This window comes from Drosophila yakuba, chromosome 3R (genome assembly GCF_016746365.2).
Source record: "Drosophila yakuba strain Tai18E2 chromosome 3R, Prin_Dyak_Tai18E2_2.1, whole genome shotgun sequence".
NCBI classification, from domain to species: domain Eukaryota; kingdom Metazoa; phylum Arthropoda; class Insecta; order Diptera; family Drosophilidae; genus Drosophila; species Drosophila yakuba.
In genome coordinates this window covers 4,956,434-4,982,259 of record NC_052530.2, presented here as the reverse complement: position 1 = coordinate 4,982,259, position 25,826 = coordinate 4,956,434, and the positions used below count along the sequence as shown (strand labels likewise).

Genomic DNA, 25,826 nt, shown 5'->3' with positions numbered 1-25,826 from the left:
GGCACATTTATAAATAGCAAGCGACTCAAAAATGTTTTCCTTTTACTTTTAATGTCACCAAAAAGAAGGGGGGAGACACTCTCCCTGAACTTCTTACATGGGCGGCGGGCTGAATAAAGGGGGCTTGAATTCCCCCATTCCCCCTGCCACTTTCATATCCTATTTATCGTGTGCGTTTGCTTGTGTAACCTTGCCAGGAGCCAACTGTCGCTGGCATATGCTAATGCCGGGAGGACGTACTCCGGCATCTCAGTGCACTGAGAGAAATAATGGTATGGGTAAAGAAGTTGTACTTTAGCACAATAAAGTTAATACCACTGAAATGTGATCAAAATTGGCCGCTTACAGCCAGTCTTCTGGTGTCAGCAAAATTTCATTTTATACCTTTAGAATAAATCTTTTTATATCCGAGAATATAGTATTCTAATTTACTAACAGTAGACTTAACACCTTTACTTCTCCATGTATTGATTGTTTAGACTTGTTGGTCATACATCTGAATGTGATTTTACACATGAATGACACAGTTTTTACAAAGCAGATTGGAGATTTGCATACTACTTGAGTGAATGTAAGTGAAACCCACTCGTTATTTGGCCCAGTGTAGGCTCCTTTGGCCGTTTGGCAACAACTGCTAAATATGTATGCCAAATGCGATTTGCATATAACGTTTTGTGAAACGGTTTGCGAAGTAGTGGAAAATGAGGAGCACAGCGCGGGCAGTGGGGATCTGGCTACTGCCTGGTATGCCTTTTAGCCATGTTACGTTGGATTTTGCCTCATTTTTCGTCTTTTTCGGAGGGACGAGGCGGGGATTACCTGAAAGGCGGGCCATGACTGAACCGTGCGTCTGCCGTTTGTGTGGCCGAACTTTGTGCAGCCACTGTGGATCAGGTATGCAAGTTTGAGCTCCTCCTGCGACCCACCTCTGTGTTTACTGGTCTAACAACGGATTGTTGTCAGTTTTGATAGGCAAAGTAGGTGCACTTAAAGTTGAATGCGGTCAAATATATGTCTAATATTGAAACTAGTCAGAGATAGCATCAATTTAATTTTGAAACTAGGCAGTGATACTTTCAAAACTGGACGTAAGTATACAAATGTAACAGCACGTTTCAAGGAAAATCACTTTAAAACCAATACTAACACCATTGTGTTAATATATTAAAAAAAATTTGGATAAATGTTCGCGATGAAAATAATACTCATAATATCAATGTGGAATAGTGAGGTTATTTAGAAGAGTTGGGAATCATTCTTCTAAGTGCACATTATGGCACAAGAGTAATAGCACCAAGGATCTTCCGTCCTGTCGTTGGCCGCCCTTTCTGGTCCAACTGGCCACCTGCAATTGAACTCCGCATTGAGGCGGAGATCGCGGGCATGGCTTATTTACATGAAAATTAGACGAGAACTCGATAGATTGGCCAATTGATTGGCTGTGGCGTAAACATCTCATTAAAATGCTAAAATCTTACATCACATGCATACAATTATGCTGGGCGAGAGCGATGCCAAAATTTATTCATGCACGGCCAATCCAATCGGTTGGCAATCAAAATAACTTTCAATTCATTTGGCCAATATGAATGCGATTCGCATCGCCATCATCGATTATATACATTGCCAAATTGTCCGATTTATGACCAGAGGCAGAAGCAGATTTAATATTTCAGGATACTTTTGGTTTTCGGGCAATTGGATGAATATTGATTCTGTAGGCTTTAGAAATAATATTTTTATAAAGTAAATTTCTTTGGATTAAAAACTGTTACCCTAAGAAGTTTTGTATGGAGAGTTTTGCTCTTTTACATTTATAAGCCAGAAAAGATGTTTTGCCTTTCTTTTAAATCTAAATAATATTTTAGGGAATGTATTTTGTATGGAATATAATTTAAGATACTATATATATAAGAATGTTTATAAGCGGGCATTGAAGAGGGGAGTGAATGACTGTTATTAAATTCCCGTTTTGAAGAGACCACTGTGCATGAAAAATTAGCCACGAATGTATTGTCGTAAAGGAGGAAAGTATGCCCAGATCCGATCCGACTCGGGTCCAGGTCCAGGTCCGGGTCCAGTTCCAAGTCCAAGACCAAGTCTAGGCCAAAGGCATTGTCGAAATTCTACCCCCAAAACTCATTCCGCTGTTCCGGAACTCTTTGGCCAAGTTGCACGATAGCGATAAATCTCCACCGAAAGTTGTATGTGTTGTACGGGGAAAAAGGAGGCGAAATAAGGACGAGTGGGATTGTGTAAAATATGCACAGCTTTTGGGCCGCACAGAGTGCTGCACACCGAGGCAATGGTACTGCGGACCCGGCCACTTGAAGCTGACACAACGTCACAAAGCGCATTATGATGATCAACTCGATTATGGCCAAAAGGAAAGCAGTGTTGGCCAACTTGACACAAAGCAGTGAGGAGTATAATTTTTAATGCGAAAATTCAACAGGATCCTTGTGCCGTTTAAGGCTTTTATTAAGGGTTTCGATTGTGCTGCTAAGCTCTAATATTAAAGCAAACGAACACTGGACATAATTTAAAATACATCTAGCTCATTATTTACTCGCTCTTGCATCCTTGATCCAGTTCAACAGTAGAGATAATGCTCTGTATCACAAAAAATTACGTCTACAGCCTGAGGTTCTGCTAAATTTTCCGTTTCCCTGCGAACAATTCAATGCACCTTGGAGTAAAAAACGAATACATTCAGCTAAGAAGACTTAAGAGTAACCTGATTTATCCTCGAGCTGAATCTCAACACTGTGGCCAAGTTAGTGCAGTAAGTTTTGTTGGTATTTGGTTTTCGGGCCCTGCCTTTCCCTCTTTCTACCAACTGCCTTTCCCCGCCCACATATCACACAATCGCAGGCACAGTAAACAGTCGGACAAAAGGAATTCGATTTTCAGCTATTTTCTATGCCAAAAGCAAAGTTCTGGAGAGCTGGACCTACTTACAACCTAGGGACAACCTACTTACGACTTCGGTAGCCGATGGAACAGAAAAAGGCACCCTGAAGGGAAGGGAGTGATCTGGGGGTGTTCATAAGCACGTGATAAAAGCCTTACTTCCAATTTTAACTTTGCTGTCTAGTGTGGACTGAGCCGTCAGACGGAGACAAAAATAGCATCAGACCAGCGAGATTTTTTCGTACCCATATATTTAATACTCTGGGGTTGAATGGACCGTTCTGCATTTGACCACAGTTTTTTTTAACAACTGTTGAGAAGTAGCTTACAATCAAGTTCTCCTAATTATCGTATCATTAAATAAAACGTCTCTATAGCAAAACTTTCATTGGATCTGTTGCGACCTTTAAAGTTATCTTAATAGGGCTATCTATTTTTATTTTATAAAAAAAAAATCGTTATCGTTTGAGTACATTTGAGTAAAGCACCCAATAAGAGGTAGCTCTTAGTCGTCGTTCTGGGCCGCATTCCTTCAGCTTTTCCTTATTTTTCTTCTGTTTCCATTGTTGTTCCTCGGGTGTCTGGCTGGCTGGGTCGTCTGTCCGACAGTTGGGCGTCGCTGAGGCGCCAAGGGCAGCCATTTTTCATCGACGGGCGTATGTGATGTGCCAACGATGTCGACGCCGCTGCCGGAGTAACTGGCAGTCGGAGAGTCAGTTAGTTCGTCAAACCAACAGATTGTTTGTATGCTCGTCCTTCGTCCTTCGCCCTTCGTGCTAATGCCCCTGCATCCTAGCTTACGATTGTTGTATCCATCTGCCCATGGGATTCTTGTTACCCCTCGGCCAGGCCATCTGTCTGGTGTCCTGGGTCTGGGTCATTTCCACTTGCATTCCGGCTTGAACTTGTCTTCATTTGACTTTTCGGTGGTTTACGAGGCGGAATATGGCGAATTTTCAGCTGGCTTACGTATAGTTTTACAAGCAAAATTTAGATTTATTTGATGTAGCCGTTCATTAGGGCTGGCCTAGGTTATACAGTCAAACAAAAAACCTATTGAAAATATTTGAATGTTCACAAAAAACATTTGCTATAAATCCTTTAGAATTTCTCTAAATTATTTGCAGGACCCAACATTTCTTTAAGTTACTTTCAAGGCTTCTCAAGTTGGAACGAATGGCTGTTTTGTGAATATTTAAGTTTCTGTTTTTGTTTTCGTTGCTTATCCACAGCCGTCTATAAATTGAATAGTTTTTACTTGAAAGCAGGCGAAAACAAAAATAAAAGTTGGGCGTTTTTGGAGACGAAAAAACCGCAAAACGGGCGACACCCCCTCGCAAGTAATTGGTCCCGGGATCATTTCAATTCCGGTCCGGAATTCGGATTCCTTTTTTTGGCACAGAATCAAGAGCGGGCTCCGTCTTACATAAATATGCCACTTAACAAGCCACCAACGTAAACGTTTTTTATTTCCTTTGGCTCGTTGATTGCCTCCTTCGAAAAGGATCCTGTGGAAATGTAGTAAACAAATGGCTGGGTGGTCGTAACTATCGCTACAAGTATCGCGACTATCGCTTGGCATTCGTAAATGGCGAAAATGTAAATCCGGCGAACTCCAAAAAATGCACCAGTACTCCGCTCATCATCGGTGCAGTTTTGCAATTTATTTAATTCGATATTTGTTTTTGCAAGTACTTTCTATGGGTGAAGATGCAACCGAAACCACCCACCCACAAGCACACATCCTATTTTCATTCTCATTGATTTGAATATGTCAGCAATTTGTGTAGTTTTGTGCACCAATGCGCCAAGTTTTATCCGAATCCCCGTCCCACCCACACCGCCACCCACTAAATCCACCCGGTGGGCGGAATTGCGGGAGAGGTTTTTCTGCGTAATGCAATGTAAACCAAACCAAACCAAACAATTTAAAATCATGGCATGCATTTGGCTTCAATTCAATTTAAACTGAAATGAGCGCGTGGCCAGCATGCATCGGTGTCGTCGGCCAGTCCAACGAGTGGCTCTGAGAGGAGGGTGGGGTACTGGCTGCAAAATGGATGGCAGTGGGCGGGATATTGGTTCCTGCCCCATTGGGAGGCTCGCTATTATTGCGTAAGAAAAACGTTTACAGTTGGCGAATCAAGTGGCTTAAATTAATCTTGAAATTAGGGTGTTTTCAAGTTTTTATGTTAATAAACTTTTGGGCAAAGCTTAAATTCAAAAAAATAAAAGGGTATAATAGATTCGTTGCAAAATGCGGTATGTGTATATAAGGATCAGGATTAGTAGACATGTCCGCCTGTCTGTCCGTATGATCTCAGAGATCTCTGGAACAATTTTGTATGATTGTTTAAGCAAAAGTTTCTTTGCTTTGCGTATTTAGACAATTTGTAGCTTTGATAAAGAAGGTAACTAACCCTTATATTCAAAAATGCACCCATTACAAAAATTCTTTAAAGGGCTTTTACGCAAGGCACCTTACCCTCCTTCAACTACCACCATCGTAACTACACTTTAAACCCCTTCCCCTGGGAAAACTTAGTTTTCCCTTAAAGTAAGCTCTTTGCTTTATACGCAGCCCGCAAATGGAAAGCAATTTCATTACGAAAGTTTTCGCACAGCTGTGCGCACTGTAAGACTGCATTACAGGGGCTGTAAACGCGGCTGTTAAACAACAGGCTTTAATTTGAGTAACATCCCGCAAAATGGGGCTAAAAAAGGACTCTAGGGTCATAAAAGGGAGGACGTGATTGTAACCCGTAAATTCGCCCTTTAGGTATGCATTTTTAATGTCCGCTTGCGGGCTGGCGAAAGTTTCACCATTACAATGTAGCCTTCGCTGTTTTCCACTGTTTGCACTTATTGACACGGCCAAAATTTCAATGGCCATGTGCACTCCTGATGCCGCCTAACGAACACATGGCTGATACAATGGCGCCCGAAACTATTCTCCGTTTTGACCATTTAAAGCCTTATACTTGAGTTTGTCAAAAAGACAATGGCCATTCGCTCGGGCCAATTAAAAGTTTCCTGGAGAAAACAGCAATAAAGTGGTGGCCAAAAATATTCGACACTTGCACCTTACGTTGGCGCCTTGTTAGTAAGTTTATGGCAACTACCTAGATATTTACCATGGCAATTTAATGAGAAAATGTAGGACACTTCCTCACCCCAACCCCACTCCCATTTACTGGCTTATCTCGGTGGGCGGTGGGCATGGGGCGCAGGGCGGTGGTTCTCGGCTGCTGCACCACCCCCGTTGTGTGGACTGAAGCACTACTCAAAGTCGTCTGAGTGCCCCAGCATTGACTGAAAATTCATTTTTATAGAGAGCAAGTTGTGGGCGCGTGTGGCTCTGAGTGTGAATGTATGTGAGTGTGACGCGTAACCCAACTTGCATATAGAACTGGCCCAGACCACTGTGCCGGTTGGCCCTTTTCAATAAATCAGGCAGCCAAATCCGCAGATGTCAACAAATGTACAGGCAACCTTGTTGTTGCAACAGTATCAACAACGGTGACAATTACTGCGATAACAACGGCAGGAAAACAAACTGGCGTGGAAATTAATTATGGCACCTGACGAAGGTGGAACATTGGCTGAACAACACTGCGGAAATGTAAAGTGCAATGTTTTCAACAGCTAATTAAATAATAAAAATTAATATTTAGCACTATACATGCAGTAATATATGTTATGGGTATTTTGAAAAGTAAATTATAAAATTAATTACAGTAAGGAATTTTTATAAAGGGTAATATTGTTGCTGGAAAGCACTGAATATAAACAATTTGGAATGAATTCAAATACTACATCTTAAGCTAAGGCTAATTATTCTAAAAGAAATATAGAAAAGGAATGCCCTAGATTTAGTATAAGTTAAAAATGTCCCATAAATCAGAAAAATAAAACCAAAACTTTTTAACCTTTTTAACCTTTTCTTCACACTACAAAGCACTACTTTGTAGTGTGAAGAAAAGGTACAATAGGTATTTTATAAATGTCTAGAAATGCGTAAAACTGAAATGACCTTAATTGTCAGCCAGAAGCCTTTGTTTTATAATATAAAATAATTTTATTAAACTTAAAAAACTGCAATTAAGTTGAATGTGCATTTTTAATTGAGAACACATTTATTTTTACTAATTAACTTGATTCCTATTCACTTTTTGTACAACTTGCATCAACCTGCGTTTTTATTTGTTCCTCATTTATTGATTGGTGAACAGCAAAACCTTTGAAAGGAAGTTATCGGCTTCATCTAAAGCCTACTTTTAACCACCTCTTTAAACACCTTTCTATTTGAATTTACCTCCTTTTAACTCATGACCTGCGTAGGATTTAAAGTAGCGCCTGTAAAGTGAAGTGCAAGAAAATGCGTCCAGAGTGACCGCAATGGAGTGTGAGGAGCGAAGGGACTTTCAATACCTTAACCCTCGCCATCTTCCGGCCAAACTATAATAAACTTTTGTGCTGTGGCCTTTGGACATCTTTACAACTTGCTGCGGCTAGCCAGGTTGCCACCACTCAGCTGCCCCAACTGCCACCACTGCCACACCTGCATCTCCACCGCTTTAAATGCCTTTGGCTTTTATGGGCAGTGCTTTACGCTCAGAAAATGTACGAAAAACAACGCCAGCCAAATGAACTTCAAGTCTCATAAGGCGAGCGTTTAAAAAATAACTAAGAATATTTTACACCAGTCGATTGGGCTCTAAAAAGTTTATGGCCCAATTTATTGGCGGTCAACAAACACTCAATTGCTTTTTCTAAGCCGAACATGCATATACATGCATATCTAAATGTATATCTAAATGCGCTGCGTGGTGTTAACAGTTTTTTGCGCTAGCTTCAATTAAATTTTTATATTGGGAAAATTTTTGTTAATTGTGAAACCAAAATTGATTTGGTATTTGACAATTTTTGGGCTTGTTCTCTGTTCGACCAGAAATTGGTAATAAAAGAAAATTAAAACCAAATTTGAATGCCAATATATGGTTGGGTATATTTAGAAAGGACAAGGATATTCTCTATAAAATAAACCAAAACATTTAAAGAAGGATAAATACGTATGAAGGAAATACAAGTATAATGTTTAGATGTTTAAGGAGTGGTAAATAGTTTCAGGCGACATGACCTTAAAAACTTAAATTAATTTTGACCAAATTACTTATTTACATTTAGACATGTTCCTTTTTTGATTCACCCTCCTTCAGGCTTTTCAAACGGCAAATACAACTTTCGGCTGAATAACATTTGGTTAGGACGGAATCAAGTTGGCGTTTATTTATTTACTGACCAGCACAGTGGGCCAACAGCTAATGTCACCGAGAATTATTGCTATAAATTGTAAAGTCTTTTATTAAAATAAGAGGAAAGGAAATGTTTTAATCGGGTTAAAATGCCGTATTTGCCCAGAGTAGCTTTAAGTGGGATGGCCATTGAAACTTGGCGTTTAGGCCAGCGCAGTTTCCAAATCGTGGGACCTTCCAAAAGAGCAGACTGTATTGCCGAGTTTGCCCATTAAAATGCTGTTGTTTCGTCAATTCATTTTCACTTTTATTGCTTTCTTTGCACTGTTTTTTCCCATTTTTTGTTTGCATTCTGGATGTCTGCGAATTTTTAATCATTTGCAGCCCGAATGCCGGTGCTGTCTCAATGTGTCTGCTAAATGGCAAATGCAAAGTCTGAGCAGTCAGACAGCCAAGTTGAGAGCGTGAACTAATTAGTGCATTAGCATTTAGTGGCATGAATTTGGCGCAGTCGAAAACTTTCACTGCAATGTGGGTTAGGCGAAGTTATATTTTGCTGTGGCTGAAGGGGATGTATTTTTGTATGGACCCAAAAGATACATATCCCCGAGATATATATCTACGAGGTGCCACTGACAGCAGATGCTGCTGCTGTAATGCTTGACACATTTGTGCATATAACAAGCTGTTGATGCGGTTAATGTTTCTGGTGCTCATTAAGGCTGCATATCGGATGGATGGGATGTTTAGTTATGGATTTGCTGGATTTAACGCAGGCTCAACGCCTCAAAACGCACTCACCGATTGATGATTGATTAAAATTGCCCCTAAGTAACCATGATGAGCTCAACTAACCACGCGACGGCAATGCAATTAGCAAATCAATTCCGCAATTCCCCAATTTCCCAATTCTGCAATTGAAATTTAAATTTAACAGCAGTCAGGAGGAATGCGAGTGCTCTGTTCGGGACAGCAGACAGGAGTTGATTTTCATGTAAAACAAATATCACTTAATGTGGCCACGGTGCACCACGGTGGCGCAGTGCTCCCAGGCTAATGGCAAAGCAAAAAGGCACGTATCTGCCGGACACTGGGCACTGGCCACTGGACACTGGCCACTGGACACAGTGTCCTTGTCCCCAGGACCTCAGGACTTGGGAACTTTCCGGCACGTGTGCGTGTGCAGCTCGTAAAAAGTGTGCATCAGGTTGCAGAAGGGGCTACTGGTGTTGCTGCTGTTGTTGTGCGGCATTAATAGCAACTGGCGACAAACAACAACAGGCAGCAGGAACAGCAGTACTAATAATATAGCAAAAGGCTGGGCAGCAGGAGTCCAAGGTCCTGGGACCACCTGGTGGTCTTAGCTGGTGATGCTCCATTTCAGGACGCTGGTCACTGGACCCACACTGTCACTGGGATTAGGGAAACATCAAGGACATTCGGGTAAACAACTAAGACATAACAAATTGCCGTTTCCATTCCAGTCCAGTGTAGTATTTAAATAGGTAAATCAAACATGTAAAACATTAATGTGAATGTTGAGTATGTGCACATAAAGTCCAGCAACCAAATATAGTTATAGAAAGGTAAGCTTAGCTCCTTAAATCTTCGGTAAAGACTGTTATAGACCAAGGGCTTACTTCTACTTTTACTACTACTATTACAGGTTAAAAATAATTAAATAAATTAATAGCTTCCACTCAGCACTCACCCCTCGAAAACCACTGTTCTTTGGCTCTCCAGCTCCATGACATTTAATTTTAATAAACAAAATACTCGGCGCGTGGACCGAAGTTGGGGATAAGGAGTGATGTAATGGTATGTGTGCTGCTTTTGCGTGGCGAAAGGGGACTTCCGGTTTAGGGAAGGACGAGGAACTGCAGTCTCTGCTCTGATATGAGTGTTTTTTACTGCTCTGACGGAGTTGTAATGAGCCGCACGAGAAATGCAAAAACTTTTTCGGAACGAAGCTTTAGCCCGGCTAAGTCAGCTCTGGCACTGGGCTTCCCAGGAGATCGATGTCTAACCATAACTCAGCTAGAGTCGGAAAGGGATCTGAGCGGGCGGGCATTAAAGGGAGGCATACACGGTGAAAAAAGGGTAGCGAAACTTGTCGGAGACTCAGAAATTCTATATGCCTTTCTGGGAGTTTTGGCGTCCTGCCACTCAGGTATTGCGTAATAATAATTTCTAGTTAATGTTTTTTTTACATTTACTGATACAACAATCCAGCTAAGTTTTATTGGCAATCATGGTTAAGATCAGTTTCGCCTTTTCCTCGCGGTGTACTCAAGGTAGACGACGTAAACGAACACCTTCAATTTCGACTACCGCCGAACAGGTCGCACGTGCTCTTGTCATTTTACTTTTAAAACTTTTGCGTTCTACTGTCGTTGTCGCTGTTATTGTTGTTGTCGTTGTTAATGCTGTTGTTGTCGTTGTTGCTGGTTGCTGGTACTGTTTTGGCTGCTTTTCAATTTTATTGTGGGTAAAACAACTGGCACTGTAAAAGGCGTCAGAGTGCTACGTGATTTACACCTAGCCAGGATGTGAATGTGCATTTTGTGGGCGCATCATTTTATGATGGCTGCCTGAAACCGAACTGCTCTCGTCCTTTTGCCTTTGCTTCCATTTCTGTTCTTCTGGAGCTGCTGCTCCTGTTGCACTTACCACATGTCACGCCCTTTCACAGCTCCCTGAATCGCGGTTTTCCCAGCACCGAGCGGAAAATCCAGTCAAGGATCTTGCGAACTTTTGCTTTTCAAAATGCACTTTTCTTTTATATTTTATTTTAATTTAAAAGGAACGAAGGAAATTTAAATAAAATAATTGAAAGGAAATGTAAATATAATATTTTATCTTAAATATGTATTATATATGCAATAATATTCGTTTAACATTTATATTAAACGTTTTTTGATTGATTGGTTTAATATAGCTTATATAAGTTAATAAAGTGCAAGTGATATGTAAGAAAGAACATATATATTTGTAATAAAAATGTATTACCAAAATCATATGTTTACTACCTGCTTTTCCAGTGTCGACCTGCCAGCCTCTTCTTGTTTTCCATTTAAAGTTTATAAGGTGCTGGCTGCTTTTAGCTGCCAGTCTAGATGTTTGTTTATATTTTCGTTAATGCTGCTCATCCGCAGTCACAACTTCCAGCTCGGCAACTCGCCATGCCCAAGTCCATGCTCCAACCCATACGCATACGCCGATTTTTCACGGCAGACTTCCAATTTTACAGCTCCAGTTGATTTGACTTTTACGTACGTGTTGATGCGAGAGGTCGAGCCGCAGCTTTAGTCACGGGGCATTGCATTTGAAAAATATGGTGTTGGGCTGGGAGGCGATGGTGTCCTGCGCTCTCCTGCTAAAGTCCTGGCCGACGGCCATGTCAAAGTCAAAGCCACGCGCCACCATTGTCATTACACGCGCGGACGCTTACACGATTGAAGGTTCGGGGATTGGGAACCGAGAATCGCGGACCAGGGACTCGGGTCAAGGGGCTAGGGGCTTCCAGGACGAGCTGGGGACCACGGCCAGCGAGTCGAGTGGAAGAGGGGAAGGGGTGGTAGTGGGACGGCGGGACCCATTGCTCTCCCAAGGATGCATTGCATTTTAATGAAGATATACGGCGCGGGCAGCGAGCTGAGTTGCGTTGAGTTGGTTTGAGTTGGTCTTGTGCGAGTGTCAGTCGCTCTGCTCGCTGTGGCTTAGTTCGAAAATTTACACGCCCCCTTTACCGCCTTCCCACCGTCCATGACACCCCCACCCAGCCACCCGCCCACTGCCTCGATTTTCTATTCGCACAGGGCCTGTCAGTCAGCCAGACTTGGAAACTCGGGCTCGTTCTCCTATATATTTTATACCCTATTCTATGGGTCCATTTGAAAATTTTATAAGCATCGAACTTGACCGATATGTTCATAAGCATATTTTTTTTAAATAATAATAAATACTATTTAAAGTAAAATATAAATGCAATTCAAAATCTCAAATCATATTTGACTAAGAACTGATGTAGATATTTATGTTAAGAGTTAGTCAACTTAATAAATATTACAACGAAATATAATACGATACTAACTTCTGTACTAACAATAAAATGTTTGGTTTAGTTTCAATTTATGTGCATGTATTTAGGGAAAATTCTCTTATTACATTTTTACAGGGTACTCAAACGAACTATTTCCAAAACTTTATATCCTTTTCGATGTCCTTTTTTCTCTGCTGCCGAGGCGCGTGCCTTTCATTTTGAGCTTGGCCAGCGGCGTTCGTTCCGCCCGCGTTGTCGACATCCACGAGTTAGCAATGTCACTTTCTCTCTCCACCCTTCTTTTTCAGCCACGCCCCTTCTGCCTGCCCCCCGCCACAGCAGTTTTGTTTGGAATGCGAATGCGTGGGCGAGTGCAATTTAGCTGCCATTTTGGTTAGTTTTGTAAAATATTTGAAAAATGCAAATCTGATTTGGCTGCGGGCATGAATGTTTATTAACACGGAATTTATTCATGTTTCCGGTTTTTTGCTGGAGTGAAAAATGGAGTGAATGAGTGCCTGTTTGTATCTTGATAAATGACTTAACGTTCTCAGATGAAGTGTTTATAAACTAGCTTAGATTTAATTATGAGATTGTAGATGATACGACTAAATGTTATTGGAATTACTGCAAAACGTACTGTAATCAATAAATGATGCATAGATCCATAGTAACTTTAAAGGTTTTCAAAAATTTTACTTTAAGTTTGAAAGAGTATAAATTATTAAAGTTTCAATGAATCCCTGATCGGATCGATTTAAAGTTTACCCACTGACGCCTCTTAATTGCCGGAAGCTCGTAAAGAAAATGGCAGGACAACGCGTTGAAAACTCTGCTGGTCACATGAATAATGTATTAACACTGGTGCACCATTCTTTTTGGCCAAAAGTGTGCAAAAAAGGCGCCAAAAGCAACAGCCGGAAACTTTAACTCGACTCTTTGTCTGTTTGATGCCTTGGATTCCGACTGCTGTTTGCTTTGATGTCGGGGCCAACTTCTTGTGGCTTTGGCCACTCTCTTTGCCTTTCGCCTTTGTCTTCTCCACAACTTTTCACATTAATTCTGTTAATAATTTTTAATGTCTGTACAGCGGAACGTAAAGTTCGCCAAGTATTTGCACACATGGTAATTAAAAATTTAATTTCCTTGTCAATATGTTCCTTGAACGTTTTTTTTCTTTCCATTTTACTTCCAGATACAAGTTAAGTTGCGCCTTGTTAAGTGCAGCCCAACATTTGCATTACAAATTAGTCAGTAAATCGATATGCTTCAAAAGGGCGGCAGTTTCCCTACCTGACTCTATTTTAAATATTTATAAATAAAATATATTGTCGCTTCTTCTTTGAAGCATTTGAAATATAATGGAAAAATGAAGCAGTGATAATAAATTTGTAATGCATATTATTTTCTGAAATCGCTAATAAGTTAAATGTAAGAAAAGGAACAAATAGCGATTTTCGAGATTTTCAAACATCACGCATACGCAGCGTTACCCATTGTACGTTTTCAAAAGTGTAGATTCAGCTTTAAAAGGATTTCCCTAGGCATCATGTGCCGTAGACCTTCTCTCACTGTATTTATCCCATATCCGTCCCTATGCACCCATGTCTGCCTATTAGACCTGCTAATAGGACCCTTTAAGGACGTCCACTCGCACGCTGTCCAAAACAGCAGGCACTTCCCATTTCGCTGCATGCCATGTGGCAACTATTGGAACCTGTCAATGCAGAAGCCGCTTGACGTGTTAATTCGCCAGCTGACACGCACAATCCAAAATACACACAATAAACACACATCCTTCCAGCACTCACACACACACATACACACATCTCCACATATGGAAGTACAAGGACCTAGGCAAATGGCTGATCCGACATGCAGGCATTCTTATTTATGGCAGCACTTCCTTTGCGGTTTATTAGCCACGTGCCTGCATTTCTCAAATTCCGGCAAAACAAAAGGTATTCCATATAAATGCAAATGTTCGCAAGCAGCTGCTATTAATGCATATTTTACAATGCATAAGTACTGCGTAACTGCCGTCGACTCTGGTCCCTTTGCCACAGGACTATTTCAACAGCAGGTCCGTCCAATCTCTGGGAAACTTACAAATAATTTTGTAAAAATGGAAATTGTTCACTTGGTTAAGTGCTCAATTAAAGGCGGGAACGTGTACTTCAAATAGCTGTTTGAAGTGAATTGAATTGAATTTGAACATGAATTATTTAAAAGGGAACCGCAACAAGTTTTTATGGTTATCAAATTTTGAGTAAAATATTTAGCAAGGTATTTTAATAATAAATAATAGTTAGGATTCTATAAAAAATAAATTCAAATATTATTAAAAGGAAACCGTTTTTTCTATTTTAGGAACTTTCTTTATTTGTTTCTTGCCGCAAAAATTTTAAAACTGTTTTGATTAATAATTATAAACATAAATTTATGAGATATATTAATATGTAATCATAAATTTAGAGAAGAGGGAGAATGTTAAAATAAACTACAAACCCTATTATTTTTCTTCCAAATATATAAATTTTTTGTAATTATGAATACACAACATTATACAATATTTACAAATAATTAAATATATAAATTTTTTGTAATTATGAATTAAACACAAGCACAAGACCCACACAATTAAATACCAATACTTGGCCAAATGTGAGAATAACGCCATTTCTTGGCAACGGAAATAGCCCAATATCAATGACAGCTGATGGCCAACACACATGTTCCGATGACAAGTATTTGGGGTCACTTAAATCAGGATTAAAGACTATGTAAGAGTTTAAAGGCTTTGGCAGCCATTTCCATGGCTTTCGATGGCAACAGTTGTGGCAACATGTAATGGTGTTTCCTTCGAGCCAACAACTGCGAATCGAGGGGGAAATCGAAATCGACGGGGGAAAGTCGAAGTGATTCACGGAAAAGCTGCTGAACATCAGCATGTTAAATGCGCTGCTCTCTGGCTCAGTGAGCTTGTAAACAGTTTGGCACTTGGAAATAAATTACACACGCAATATCTGTAAATCGTTTTAAGAGGCGAAACGAATTGAATATGTTGTCCGGTCGAGTGCAGATTATATTTAGATACCTCCCAACCGGAGATGGCCAAAACTTTTCCGGCTGCGTAGTAGTTTATTTATGCAGCACGAGCTGCAAAAGCCAAAAAACTCTGGTGGGGGCTGTGACAGCTGTAAGTGCTGGGAGTCTTTACAAATTGGCAATGGCCAAAGTTTGGCATGCGTCTATCGATAAAAGTTTTTAGCTCCCTCGCTTAATTTGAAAGTCAAGTAACGGCTTGACTTTTTGCATTCACGCTGGCTGCCGCCACTTGATTGCCACATTTGTGAGCGGCTGTCAGTCGTGGCCAGTGGCCAACAATATTGGGCCAATTCCGATTCCGATTCCCCAGAACCGCTTTATTAATGGCTTTACTTAGGTTTTATTAGAGATGAGCGCTTTTGAAACATTTAATTAGGGAGCGCTTCAGCTGTCTAAATGAAAAGCCATTCTAAGATATTTGTATTTCCCACTCCAACTCCATGATGCCGCATAAAAGACTTGTACTTTCTTTGGCATGTCAGCATGTGCTCCAGCAGAAAGATACATATTTTATAAATATAAACATATGTGAACATTATTATTTTTATCTGTTCACTGTAAATGAGACCTAGCTATAGGATGTTGTTTATATATTTATATAAACATAATTTTTAAATGTTATTGGTTTCCATTTCATTTAATTTCTCGTTGTTTGTTGGATTATATATCCTTGTATATCTAGACCTTAATCTAAGCCACACCGTTTGTGTTCATTTTGGATTTTAAAGCCATTCAGCCAGTGCCATTTAAACAAAGCAACAGTTTGTCCGCGTCCAATATTGCATTACAAAAACAATTGAATTTATAAACTAATACAGTAACCAGCAGGTGGTGGGTGGGTGGTTTGGTGGTGAAATAGCCACAGTTTGCTGATGAAATCGCAAAGTTTGAGAGGCGAGCACGTGCGCCACTTTGTTCACCACCGCGATGTAGATCCCACCATCGACGTGTGCCAGAATGGACATATATATAGGAGCAGGAGTAGCTGCAGATACATACTCGTATGCACACCAACCTGAAAGCCCAGCACATAATTGGCCATTAACAGCGACCAGGCCACAAAGCACAAAGGACGACACTTAATATTTTTATCCACGAAATTGAGAAATTGAATTAAAAAGTGCGAAAATTGACTGCAAATCTGGTGAATGGCCACGCCCAGAACTAAGCATAAATGTAAAATTAATTGAATTTGCATTTTGAGCACACACGTCGCGGAAAGCTTTAATGACGCCCGATTTAATTGCGGCCTGGACCCTGAGGTCGGACACGTTATAAAAATAATCCCAATAAAATGAATTTTTCATGTCAAACGCCTGAGCTCGGGGAATAACCTGAATGCACGCACAGGACTTTACGGAATTGCATGCAAACAAACCGTAACAGCACCATCGGCTGCCACGCACATGACTGCAGTCCAAAAATCGTCATAAGTGGGGCTTTCGATGGGGAGATTTTCCTGGAATCGGAAAACACCAGCACCCCCACTCCCAAAAGCGCACTCTCTCTTTGAGCATTATGTAATAACAAAAACAAAATCACATTTCCAGCACGGCTAATCAAATAGTCGAGAAGGCAAACATTCAAAGCCATTTGGCAAGCAACTCCCGTCCAGAGAAACACAAAGAAACAGTAATTTGATGGCAAAAGGAGCTAATGGAGAAGGAGGTACTGCACAAATCAGCTAACAAATGAAGCATATTACTAAACAAGTGCACAGCTGGCGGTGCTGCAGCGAAGTCATGCTACAGTGCAAAAATGTCACTTAATATTTAAATAAATAAGAAAAGTAGCACTGACTGCCATAAAAACTGCTTTCAGCTTACAGAACCGCTATATGTTTGTACATGGAAAACCTAATGGTTCTGAAAATATTGGAGAGAGCTCCTAGCCATTGTGCTGTGACGATAGAAAAGACTTCGAAATGAAAGAGATACATTTAGCGCCGCATATCCTTTGGAATTTATTTTCTTCAGTGCCTCAGTCTGGACTAAGAAGATTTGTCTTGGCCGCAAATTCAATTTATTTGCGTCTTAAAGCGTCACCAGCGCTATAAAGCAATAAAGCCGGAAAAAGGATTATCTTTCAGGCTGCCGGCTCTTCCTTTGGGTCAGCAAACGTCCTCTGAGTGGGGGCCTCGGAAAAAGTTACTGCAAGAATGGGAAGATGCCCCTCGGCAAAAGTCAGCCAAAGTTGCAAAGCACTCGCTGATAGCAAGCAACAAAGAAGTTTTTGTAACCAACTCAAAAATAAAATAAAACAGGCAACATAGGAATTATAATGAAACACAAAAAAAATGCATACTTAAGCGATAGCAAACTTCTTTTCCAGACGCATGCTGAACAAATTGCAGGCAGCGTACCAAGTGGTTCAATTAATTGCAACTCACACAAAATGCATAATGAGTGCTAAAGGGAGTCTTTCAATATGGGACTTCAGGCCCTTTTCCTTTTCCCACCCCAACTTACGGAGTTATTATATTTCCGCCTTCCGCTCCCCGCGGATTCATCGTGCATTATGCGGCATATGCTGGGGTAAATGCTTCCATCGATGCCACAACAAAGGCTGCAAGCGAGTGCGTCTCAACAGCGAATTTGCGATGAGTGCGTGAGCACGCCGATTCGAATATGAATCAATTAGTTTGATAGCCATGCTTGATGCCCTCTAGTAGTACATTTTAGATAAGGCGATAACCATTTAGCACAGTTTTTGTTGTAAGCACTGTTATAATTGTTTTAACTAATCTAAAAGTTGAGGAAGAAGTTAATTTATAAATAGGAAGAACAGAGAAAGACTTCTATCTCAAGCAGTTACGTAACGCTTTTTATGCCAAATCGATGACCGTGAAATTCGGCGATTTTTGCCCTCGCTTTCACTACTTTCTTCTTCGCCAAACTCATCACTAGTCATTAAAATGGATGTGCACACATGCAAATGGATGTCGGAGTACATTCCCTAGCTCAGAACTCTCAATCTCAGCGGCGCACAAAAGTCGGCAACAAAACCGTCGGCATTTGTAGTCCGCCATCATTGTTGCCGTCTAGCGGCTTTCAACTTGACGCCAACGCACTTAGGGCACCGCACACACACACTTACACTTACACAGAAACACTTATTCAGACTCTCACAAGCCACACACTCACAAATGCATTATATCTTGACTCATTAACAGCCCCTGAGCGCAGCGCTGTAAAAGAGTTCCAGAGCAGAGATTACTTTGCCTGATACGCCAAACACTCCGACGGACATCTTAGCCAGCAGCTCTGCCAATTTGGCTTTTAATCACTAAAAATAAATTAGTTTTGTATGATTTCCACTATCCAAAGCTTTTGTAATAGCAAATAACCTTGCAAGCCCACTGAACAGTCAGTTAATAATGGTCAAAGCACTCATACTGCCTTCTAAAAATTTTTTAAAAATTTATACACTATTAACTCTTTAAATGAAATTTGGTTTATTTAAGTTGATATTCAATAATTTTTTAAGTATGTTGTATTGTCAGTTTTAAAATGATGTACATGTATTTACTCCCATATCTAGAAGGTTGAATTGCGAACTTTCGTTTGTGTAAGGAGAGTAGCAGAGTGATTTCAGCAAGGTTTCATCACTGGCTTCAGGCGTTTGATTTTCGACGCTTAGCGCTCGGAATTCAGTGCTCAGTTCAGTAGGTGACACCATTGCGCGTAGGTGTTTTGGTCGGCCCAGGACGTCTGGCCTATATTGCCACATATAACACAACAGTACATGGAGCTCCTCATCTCCTGACTGCCACCCAGGAGTCCTCATCCTCGATGCAGTGCACTAGACTGCGTGCACTTGACGCTATTGCTCCACATTTCCTCCACTTTCGAGAGTTAGGGTGCGTACGTACAGTGGCCGTCAAAATAATAGTGAAGGCAGTCGTTAAATGAGGTTTGCGTAGGCTGTGCATATTTACATGCTATCAAGAAGTGTAGCTCTGTATAAAGACACAAAATATGAGTGTTATTACATCTGGAGCTGTAACTATCTACCTGCAAAAGGGGTTATACTCCACAAATGAATCTGACTCGGTTACTTATTAAAATTGCTAGAATATCAACATCATCTGGACACTTGGGAAGGTGCATTGCCACGGTTCCCCGCCCTCTGATGCAACAACACTCCGGGGGTGCCATTAGTGTCGCGGTGCGAGGCATAAAAAGTTGGGCCAAGTAAGTTAAAAAAAATCGCATCGTGCGTGCCGCAAGCTTTCACGTAGATTTCCGATATCCGTATGCTGATGTAAAGTTTTCAGCTGCCTTCCGTAACTTTCGAAAAATGCTCCTTTCTTACACGTAATTATGCAAAAGTTAAAAGCAACCATCATCGACTGGGTTTCTCTTTATTTTTTATTTTATGTATATTTCGACGTCTTCCCAGTCAGCCAGCCAACCAGCCAGGTGGGAAACCAGTCAGCACTTGAGCTGTCGGTGTCGCGTTAAATTATGCAAAAATGCAACAACAAAAAATGGGGAAGGAAAAATCCGTGGAAAATGGCTAAAAAGGTGAAGAAAAAGTTCATTAAAACAAAAAATCCGCTACTCCGCTTGGTCATCACATCGCTGAGCACTTACTGATTCTCCCTTTTCGGGCGTTATAATTGCGGCTAAATTGTTTGCCACTTGATGCCAATTGGTTGGAAATTGCGTAAACACGTCGAGTGTGTAAAGTCGGCGTGGTTTGAGTGGGCGTACGTGGTTTTGTGGGCGGGGCTCTTATTCGGACCGCAGTGTAAGCATTTAATTGCAAGTGACTTCAAGTGTTGGCCGATTTGATGGTCGGGAAATAATGAGCCGTTTATGTTTACATGGGCCAGTAAGGAATGTTGGTTGAGATTGCTTGAATATTAGGAATTCACGTTTGATGTGGAAGCAATGGCACAATGTAATTGGCAATGCCAAAACCGTTCTGGCTGTGATTTGTAATTAGATAATTGCCTTTCAAATTACCTTTAATAAGTTGGGATGTTCACATAAAAGCCTTTTGAGTGCATCATCGTATATGGGTGGGATTTATCAGAAAGGCTTTGAAAAGGTAATGTGTTAAGTTGGCTAAGATTAATAAGTGGCCTTACCTATTTTATCGCTTTAAGCTTACGTAATTTATTAACTATTTCATAGGATTATCTTAAAATTTTTAATCTTTGTATTGGTCAATTGGACAATTTTTATTGACTTATCCCAACTTCTTGAAAATACACTCTTCTTTAGTCGTTACATTGTTTACATTCGTTATATTTTCTCCCCATAAGCTCCAGAAGCTTGTCAAATATTAATAAGATTATTCACTTAAAAGACATTTAACAATTGTGCGCTGAAAATAAACGGCATTGTATAAATTAATAATTTTTATCGCTCAATTAGGAGGCTCTTGTCTGCGACTCATCCCATGAGGCTGACCAAGAGTTCCTGGCTATCTGAAATCCGATATTTCTCACGCCAAAGGCCGATGGCCATTGTCGCCTCGTTACGCGTTCGTGGCAATTGGCCGGCACTTTAAGCGACAAGCCGGCACTTAATTACATGTGTAGTCCGCTGCTGGCATGTCCACTGCTGTCAATTATGGTGTGTCCGACATGTGTATTGCATCTGGATCGCTTTGGATGGGAGGGGCTGGGGGTCAAGGGTCAGGTCCTGGCTGGCATTCCCCCAGCCACCGAGGGGGGAGGGTACGAGTATCAATCACGACGAACATGTTAAAATAATTTCATTTCACAACCGGAATTAAATGCAGTCGCGTGCAGGGCGCATTTACATGACACGACTATTAAATTAAAAAACATGAATGGACAGCCACAAAGGCGGTGAAGTGTTTTTTTCGCGAGAAAGGGTTTATAAATTCACTAAGAAAAATATATAATGAATACAGATAAATATTCCCACGTTTCGTCTTTGAAATATGCGTACTAAAAAGATTACTTGAATTAAATAATAGTGCAGAGATAACTAAGTATGGCGTATAGATAACTTTAAAATTCATTCAAAATTTTTGCAAATAAATGATAAATCAAGTGTGGAAGAGTATCACACTTTTTTGAGTGCATTCGTCCACATGCCATCGTTTAGTCAGAGGCAATCGGTGGCCATAAAAATGCTTTATTGACATGCCAGCAATCGCCAATGTTTGCTTTTAATTTCAGCAGCTGTGCAGCGCTGCGCTGTCATAATTTGTCAATTGCGAGCTAATTGTTTTCCCTTACCACTTATTATGTGCTTTCAGCCAGAGCCAAAATGATGGCGACGTCACAGGATTATTTCGGCAATCCGTACGCCCTTTTCCGCGGACCGCCCACAACTCTGCGACCGCGCGAGTCGCCGCTCGGCGTGGGCCACCCCCACGGCCATGGGCACATGCACAGCCACGCCCACGCCCACGGGCACGGCCACGCCCACTCGCACTACGCGGCCTTGGACTTGCAGACGCCGCACAAGCGGAACATCGAAACGGATGTGCGGGCACCGCCGCCGCCATTGCCGCCGCCACCGCTTCCGCTTCCGCCCTCATCCCCTAGGTAAGCCTCCCCCCCAAAAGAGTAAAAAAGAAATGGGGGAGGAAAAAAGAAAGTGGAGAAAGTAAAGAAAGTGAAGAAAGTGGGCAATTTAACACCAGATCGAAGACGAGCAAAGAAATGCACAGAGAAATAAAAACATGGCCAATTCACATTGGCATATCATCAGCAACACACATCAACACACTTCTCTGCTATGTCTGCAATCAACAAAATAAAAAATTACCCAAACAAAAAAGAATCAACATCAATTTTAAAGTTTTTACGTTAGTGCGAAAGAGTTTAAAATGCCCTTAACTAATTACGCCCAAGAGTAAATGTAGATTAAAGTAAATTAGCCAATCATTCGTAAGATATTAGATTTCATTTCTTAATCCTTGCCAATGGACTTTGATCCCATCAAATGCAAATCTTAAGTAGAGAAATAGAGAGAGAAAGATATTTTAGAGATCACTTAGTATCACTAAACAAAAGTGTTTGCCACGAGTATTAAAATGTAAACAACTAGAATACATGTTATGTTTCCTTCGCATAGTATGTTTAAGCAAACTAACTGCAAGAAAAAACACCAACTAATGAATAATGAATATTCCATAGCAACCACTGCTAATATCCTAAAAATATCCTAGACTTAAGGCAGAGCATTTCAGACAGCACTTGTACCGTTCTAGACTTAAGTTTACGAAAGTATACGTAACTCAAGCAATCCAATAACAATAACAATAACTAAGTAGAAACTCTTTTTAAAAATACGCGTATTACTCAGTCAAATCCGTTACCCCTTAATATTACTGAGATAAACATATGGTATTTTATAGCCAAAGCCAGAACGGAGTTGGAAGCAATTGCATATATTTGGTAGATAAAGACAGCTTACGCAAGGGTCCACAAGATACCCATTACTTACTTAGGATAATTAAACACAATTAGCCTACAGCAGTAGCTATATATCAATCTTGATAATATCGAAGTATACGTAAATTGAAAACAAAGAATTTTCCCTAGCTTAAACAACACTCTTTCAAAGCAATTCCATAAACAATAATTACAAGTTAACGCAGCTAAACACATATTGTACTCGTATACCAGATAGTTAAATAGTTTATGCCTAACCACTACTAGCAGCTCTAAGTCCTAGGCATAGACCGAGCACCATGGCGAGATATGCACCCTTGTAAAATGCAGAAATTAATTACCAAGAGTACAAATTGTAAAGGAAACCCCTATTGAAGCTCAATTGGCCAGCCCATCTAGTGTAGCCCTAGGTAGTTCGTAATCGTAAGCAATTGTAAGGCAAACACTTTTCAAGTGAGCGAAATATCAAGCAAACTGTGAGAGTTCGAGGACGTGTGACGATGGAGCAACCCCCTGATCAAAAGAGAATATCATCAATCAACATTTCCGTGCCCGGAGGAGCTGCTCTTCAATCAACACTCAACCCGAACTGGGCCCTCAAAAGCCCAGCAACCTAAACTTAGTCCTTTCATAGGCCTCTATTCATTAGTTAGTTAGCCACCGTTTCTCTCTCATAACTCTAACCGAAAGTAAGAAAAGAAAGAACCAAAACTTCAATCAACATACCCACAAAATATCCCCACCAACTGGCGCGGTAAGTGAAGAGCCATTTTAATTGTAGCCTTAAGCCTTAAGCTCTAGCCACTGACTAGCCAAACTTAGTAGTCCAAGTAGTGAATCCCACCTAGAATTCAACTTCATTCGGATGACGGGCGGCATAGAGCCCATTTCCGGACTTTCGAAAGTTGGAACCGATGCGATGATCGCCGATGATGCATGTGATAAGCAAGTGATGAAGAATCCGTAGCAAACAGGCAGTAGGCCCCTTGAACGACTTAACTTAGCTGCATTTTGCGCATGCCAAATGAAAAATAACAAACCATAAATTCCAATGGAAGCTAAAACTAGCAATACTAACTTCTGCCAAAGGAACATGCAACCAAATTCGCTAAATTAACATTCATGCCAAGTTGCACATGCAACTTAATCGGGGGTGCAAAAACTGCCGAGTAATTATTCTTTCAGTTCCATGGAAACTTTAATTTTGGGATTTCCTCGCGACCATCGCGTTACTTTATACCTTATGCCCCGCTGGGCGATAATCAATTATAGCGGAAATGTCTCAACAAGCGTCTTAAATATGCACAGGTGCAATGGCAAGTTGACATGCCAGACGTTCGTTAAAGTTCTAGCAATTATTGTGGTCACACCTGGCGGGAAATGCATTTGAAATAAGTCATTTTCAACGGTGAAAACACATTTTTAGAGGGATAACTGTTTGCTTTTCATGTTTATTTTAAATTTAAATATATTAAAAATACCCCTGCTTTAATAAAATTTTTGGTAATACATATTCCTTCTTGTTACTAAAAAAAATGATTTATTTGTGTATTTAGGAACTTAATTAAGGGGTTGTAGATATTATTTTCCTCATTAATGCATTAAGGAAGCGCAACTATTTGTAGAGCAAAACTCGTTTAAACGGAGTCTTTGTAAGTGAGGTGAAAAATGTCTTTATTTCGGCCTTAGGGCATGTTAACATGTTCATTTATTGAAAAAGTTCGGCTCAACGTACGGCCAAGTTTCATTTCTTCTGGCCCGTAACTGTGACGTGTGGCATGGCATGTTGCCAACACTGGGCATGCACTTCCTGTTCAGAGAGCTACAGTCGCCGTGTGATTAAGTAACACATGTAACTGCCAAAATCACTGGGCTTTCTCAGGTGTCCTGATGACCGAAACATGCTAATTTGCCATGTTAATAAAAGGCTGGCTCCACAAATCATTTTGGCGGATAATTGCCTACACAAAAAATAATGTGAAACTATACTTAGCGAATTTTACGTACGTGCTTGGGGCTTCTATGATCACTCACACGGCAATATTTGTGCAAAATATAAAAGAACTATCCTCTTTGTGATAAACAGACCTAATCGTTCTCCTTCTTAATCAACTAATTAGTTAAGAAGCGCATTTAATTATAGCCCGTGAGTGCAGGTGCTTTGCCATATTAATAATTCTTACTCGGGGTCACTTTATACTTGCGTTCTGGCATGGCTTAATTTTCCCTAAATTAAATACAGTCCATTTCATTTACTAAGCCAGCGGGTTGCTTGCTTTCGACCAGCCAAGAGCCAGGCTAAGCGACAATTTGGTGGCATTTAAGAAGGTTGCAGCATGAAATGCTGAAGGCCGAGAGTAATCATAATAACCATAATAACCATAATAATAATGGCGCGATGGCCTCAAGTCATGTTACACCATTAGCGCAAAGAGTCCAAGGAGTCGAGGACCCAAGCAGAAGAGGAGAGTAGAGGAGTGGAGCGCCTGTAAATGCAATTTAATTCCGAGGCTGTGAGCGCCACTTGGCCAGGTCTAATGAATGCAGCAGCCTGCGAAACTGGCACAGGAGACAGTACAAAAGACCAGAGTTTCCTCCGGAGTTGCGTCCCTCAGCTTAAGTCACGTTGTTTGGGGGTTGCAAACAAGGTAGCCAGCATCCTGTTGAGAAAAGTGCGTATCTCATCCTGGCTCCCTTCTCTCGCCATTTATCCAGAAAGAAATCGCCCATGGATATGGCAGCTGGCCATACCTGTAATTAAAAATTGTGCACCCCAGATACTTCCGTTCGAATTATGTGTCCTTATCCGGCAGGAAACTCCGGCAATAGAGGCAAAATTGTTATTGACCTGCTGCAAACAATTTGTAGTGTCGGGGAGTAATTGCGGAAGTGCTGGGAAAAAACGACACACCCAACACCTGGGGCTCAGGCCAATTCAATAAATCACAATTCAGAAAATCAGTTAACAGGGCTAAATGTGACCTAAACTGTATAAATCCAGGGCAGGTTCACCCATGGCTTTAGCCTGTTAACACATTTTCCAGCTGACTTTCTTCCACTTGCTGTGTTCTGCTAGTTCAACTGCTCAACTTTTTGTGTGCACAAGTGTTTTTTGGTTCTTTTT

At 40.8% G+C, this 25,826-nt stretch overlaps 1 protein-coding gene across 5 annotated transcripts in view; it reads left to right on the top strand.

Moving 5' to 3' along the window:
- LOC6535575 (sex determination protein fruitless) overlaps window positions 1-25,826 on the top strand; it is a 133,153-nt gene that overhangs the window by 8,927 nt on the left and 98,400 nt on the right. For 4 of the 5 annotated variants that reach the window (XM_039376523.1, XM_039376524.2, XM_039376519.1 and 1 more), the window contains exon 2: window positions 21,559-21,850. In XM_039376523.1, the coding sequence (XP_039232457.1) occupies window positions 21,570-21,850 (281 nt within the window). In that variant the 5' untranslated portion in view covers window positions 21,559-21,569. The other variant, XM_039376521.1, reaches the window with a different exon arrangement.